The sequence below is a fragment of the Nematolebias whitei genome, chromosome 21, assembly GCF_014905685.2.
Source record: "Nematolebias whitei isolate Nwh7 chromosome 21, NemWhi1, whole genome shotgun sequence".
NCBI classification, from domain to species: Eukaryota; Metazoa; Chordata; class Actinopteri; order Cyprinodontiformes; family Rivulidae; genus Nematolebias; species Nematolebias whitei.
This window is the reverse complement of record NC_056518.1, coordinates 32,129,999-32,134,684: the sequence shown is the minus strand read 5'-3', so window position 1 is coordinate 32,134,684 and position 4,686 is coordinate 32,129,999. Positions and strand designations below refer to the sequence as shown.

Here is a 4,686-nt window from a genome sequence, read left to right as displayed (position 1 = left end):
ATATTTAATAAGCTCTTTAACTAGTCCAGATGTTTAGAAGGCTACAGTTTAGCAGATTAAATTAACTTTAACTAGTCCAGATGTTTAAAAGGCTCCAGATTATCAACTGTAATCAATTCTAACTAGTGCAGATATTTAAAAGGCTACAAATTATTAGATATAATCGTCTCTTTACTTAGTCCAGATGTCTAAAAGGTGATTATCAGATGTATTAATCTCTTAAAACTAGTCCAGATGTTTAAAAGTCTACAGATTAGCAGATGGAATCATCTCTTTAACTAGTCCACCATAAATACAGACCCTTTTTGGTATCCTGAATCTGTCTCATGATTTCCTCTCTCTCCGCTGCCTCGGTTGCCGTAGTAACACGGAAGGAGCCCTCGCGAGTGAAAGTGGTTCTGTTGGCATCAAAGGTTGCCGTGACGCCACACTCCTTTTCCCGTTTCTGTTTTCTTTCCAGACACGCAGCAAACGCACAGCCCACAGCGTGACTTAGTCTCTCACCCTGAAAAGACACAAAGCATTCACAGCCCATAATTAAAAGGCTATAATCTGATCAAATTTAAACTCTGAGCAAAGTGAATAAAACCCCCTAAACATCCGTTTACCTTATTAAAGTACCAACACATTAAATGACAACTAGGATGTCAGTTTAATAGTTCAGTTGAAAGTAAAAAAAATTAATAAAAAGAGAAGACAATGTTTTCCACGGAGTTCTTACGGAGTCTTTGATGGCCATGAAACAGTGACAGATCCAGCGCCGTGTGGTGCCGTCTCTGCAGATGTAGGAGAACGCCTTCTCAAAGTTCCTGTCTGGTGCACAGAATGAAACCTTCTCTATCGTCTGATCCAGAATCAGGTCCTGCAGAAAGACGTTCCCGCCATCGTTAGCTCAAATCAAGTCATTGTGAAGCACGACTTCAGGGATTTAATCTCCATCAGAGCTCAGGTAATAAACTACAACCAGCTCCAGCAGGTTCTGACACGGGTCTGGATCTAACCAGCATCTTCAGCGTCACGTTGCGTAGGAAGGAATCTGACTCTTTCTTTGGTATTAAGTGAATATAGAAACAAAATATTTACACTGATTTGAGAAAAACAAACAGAACTTTAACTTTATTTTTTTTCACAATGAACGTAAATGAAAAGAATAAGGAAGTTCATTAACCCTCAGAAGATCTCTCGGGGAGAGAAAAATAAATAAATAAATCAGCTGTGAATTTACGTTTGTGTTTTTTTTGTTTTATATATTGCCATCAATAAACACAACCGTTCCTGCAAAACCTAAAAAAATAATTGAAAACTGTTTTACTTAGTAAGAATTAAAATGCTGATGTAACGTCAGTTACATCACTGCCCTCTAGTGGTCATCAGGGGAAAACAGACCCAATTTAAATCCAATATAAATGCATTTTTATTTCTATACTTATCAGATCGTAAAATAATGGATTTCTTGTACCTTTTTTTTTGTTCCTTCTCCATTCTTTTGATTTTTATATTAGCTCAGTTGGCTCAATGGGGTTAACCTGTCTAAATAAAGGTTGAATGAATGGTGGTGATTCTTTTCTACATTGAAGGGATGCTGTAAACATTGCCATTAACAAGCTGCAAATTACCCAAAAAGTTGCATCTTTTGTGGCTGGACGTTGTTCTCAAACCCTGTTTCTCATCTCGTCTGAAAAAACTCAAGTTTAGATGTAAGGAGCCAAAACACACTTGTGTTGGGCATTAGTAAAAAATACAAAAAACAGATTCTCTGCATGCTGACGGCCTGATCGTTCGCTCTGGACCCAAATATGGCCGACTGCTGTTGGCTCGACACCACCAGTGGACGGTGCGGACTGCAGCAGCTTGGTGGGAAACAGGTACAGTAACAGTAAAAAGCAAAACACACACTGGTGTTGTGCATGAGTAGTTTTAGAAATAATTTTAAAAAGAAAAATTGTATAGAAGAACCCTTTTATGTCAACCACCAACTCGATTTGTGAAAATTCGACCAAAACCAAGGCATCACTTTTGGCTTCTTGTTCTTCTCAAAATGTAAGACTGGAACTTTCATTTATTTATCGCCGATACAGATATTGGGAGGGGAAGGCGACTGCCGATAACTGATATAATGGCTGAAAATTTTGGAGCTTTGTCCACCCCCAAGAGTCTAAGTAAACAGTGAGTGGAGCGGGGCTTGTTAATTTAGCGCCGCTGTTAGCAACCATGAAGCTAAGCTAATCAGATTTAATTAGTCCCACTGTGTTGACTTTTGTTCAAAGACAGTAATAAGTTCATCACGTGAGTAAGTTACATAAATGAGGTAAGTTCATAGTTAATAATTATTTTAAGTAAATTCATGTTAAAACCTGTTAAAAGGTTTTGGGTTTGAATTCTAATCAGAGTGAGACATCTGACCATCATATTGTATGTGCAGCACGTGACGTAGTGAGCGCTCTCATCACTGAACACTCTTTGGCGTCTTGTCTCCAGTAAAATAAGTTATTCAGAAAATAAAGGAGAAAACAGATCATATACATGCTTGTGCCTTGGGAGACCTTCTAAATACAAGATCCTCAGTAAAACCAAGAAAGCAAGCCTTGTCTGAGGACTTTTATTTTGTTCGCTGGCTGTCAAGCTTCACATAGTCCAGTGTTGTGAGAACAGCATACCCACACTAATGTTAGCTTGCTAACTTGAGAGGCACATAGCTAAAGACAAGCGGGTTAGAGGACTGAACATCATTTATTATTCTTTATTTTTATGTTTTATTTTACAAATCAGTTAAAATAAACATATCATGCTCTGTTGAGCAAAATACGCAGCACGGTATTGCTCCCTGCTTAGTCTGTGCTGAACCGTAAGTGAACACCATGACTTGTAAGTAGTCTTCATGCTCCCTCTGCTGGATACATTGTACAATTACAGCTGGTTCCAGCATTTTAGGGGTGGAAATTAGAAGTGCTTACATCGGCCGATAATGGGACCATTATTGCCGATACACGATATGTCCCCAAACGCCTATATTGGCCATATTTATCGGCCCTACCGATATATCAGTCGTGCTCTAATTTTTATTAAAAAAAATAAACCTTAAACCTCAAGGAATGACGAAGTAATTTATTTTTATTCCGCATGCTGAGGGTGAACAAGCAGGTTTTCCAGCAGATGTCCCTGTGGTCTCTGTGGACTCCTGCAGGAGAACTGTGAGAACATTCTTCCAAACCCGACCTCTGACCTGAACCTCAGCAGCTTTTTTCACTCTGTATTATTCAGCTCGTCTTTCACTTGTTCCACTGTTTTGTTGATGTTTCTCAGGATGACATGGAGGATCGATTTAATACCTTTGTTTTGTCGTCTACGACACGGAGACCATCTGCAGACACCCACAGCACCGCTCGCACTGGCTTCTTCCCAGCCTGCAAACACAACAACACAACAACACAACAAAGTAAACAACACATTACCAGCTTCACATTACTCTTTGGTCATTACTCATTTAACCTCTTTTCACACACACACACACACACACACAGCACACCTGTAAATAAGAAAGAGAGAGCAGCTGGTGAAGGAGGATAAAGGAGTTGTTTCCCGAGGGCTGTGCCTCGCAGGAGGAGTCAGAGTTTAACAAACAGAAGGGATGGTGTGAGATTTGGTGCTCTGATGCAGCGTAAAGTGATGAACCCCGTTAGTCAGAATATTAACGACAGAGGAAACGTTCATTCACACCAACTGTTCCATGTTTGGTTCAAGAGCAGCAGAGCTGAAAGGAGAGAAGGCTGTTAATACAAAACCACGCACAGATGATAAACGAACCACCACACTAGCTCACACACACATGCTTTACTGCGCTCGTCTTACTCCGGACACGTTAAACATGTGTGTGTGTGTGTGTGTGTGTGTGTGTGTGTGTTTCTTCCAGCCCTCAGATGTGATCAAAGAGTGAAGTGTGACAGAAGGAAAATTAAAAATTATGCCAACATGTGAGAAACACACTCCGATACACAAAGCAATAACTTACTTTAGTAAAGAATCCTCTGAAGAATTTCCTGTCCTGGAAGTGGATGTGGTAAAAAGGAGGATGGGTGAAGGGTGGAGGAGACGAGGGGGTGGGGTGGGACAAGGCATGACAATGTTACCTATAAAGTGTAATAACTGTGTGGATCCCAGAGGATGGGGTTTGATTGGAAGTTGTGTTTGTTGAGGTTAGGTTATCAGTTAGGTGAGGGTCTCAGTCTAATCACGTGTTTGATGGGTGATAATTAGTGGTTCATGATACTGTTAGAAAAGAGGCCCTCCCTGACCCAACCTGGGCTTGAACCTGCAGCCTCAGGATTACAAGACCGAGCTACTTCAGACCCCATGAGAAAAACAGGAAAGAATAATTAAAAAAAAAAAAGTTAATTTTGCAGGACCACTGCAGAAAAACCAACAGCCCTTGGTTCTGATAGTATTTTATTCTAGAAGAGATTCCACTTTACACTCCCAGACCAAGACAGAAAGACAAGCAGCCTGAACAGAAACCTGCAGGTGGGGGTTATGAACCTGAACACAGAGCTACAGGTGGGGTTTGAACCTCAACAGAGACCTACAGGTGGGGGTTTGAACCTCAGAGACATACAGGTTGGGTTTGAACCTCAACAGAGACCTACAGGTGGGGTTTTAACCTCAACAGAGGCCTACAGGTTGAGGTTTGAA

At 40.7% G+C, this 4,686-nt stretch overlaps 1 protein-coding gene across 2 annotated transcripts in view; it reads right to left on the bottom strand.

The window, feature by feature from the left end:
• numb (NUMB endocytic adaptor protein) overlaps positions 1–4,686 on the bottom strand; it is a 40,852-nt gene that overhangs the window by 6,007 nt on the left and 30,159 nt on the right. For both annotated transcript variants that reach the window (XM_037694624.1, XM_037694625.1), the window contains exons 4-6: positions 3,330–3,404; positions 722–862; positions 301–505 (exon numbers count right to left, since the gene is read on the bottom strand). In XM_037694624.1, the coding sequence (XP_037550552.1) occupies positions 301–505; positions 722–862; positions 3,330–3,404 (421 nt within the window). The remainder of the gene's footprint in view (positions 1–300; positions 506–721; positions 863–3,329; positions 3,405–4,686) is intronic.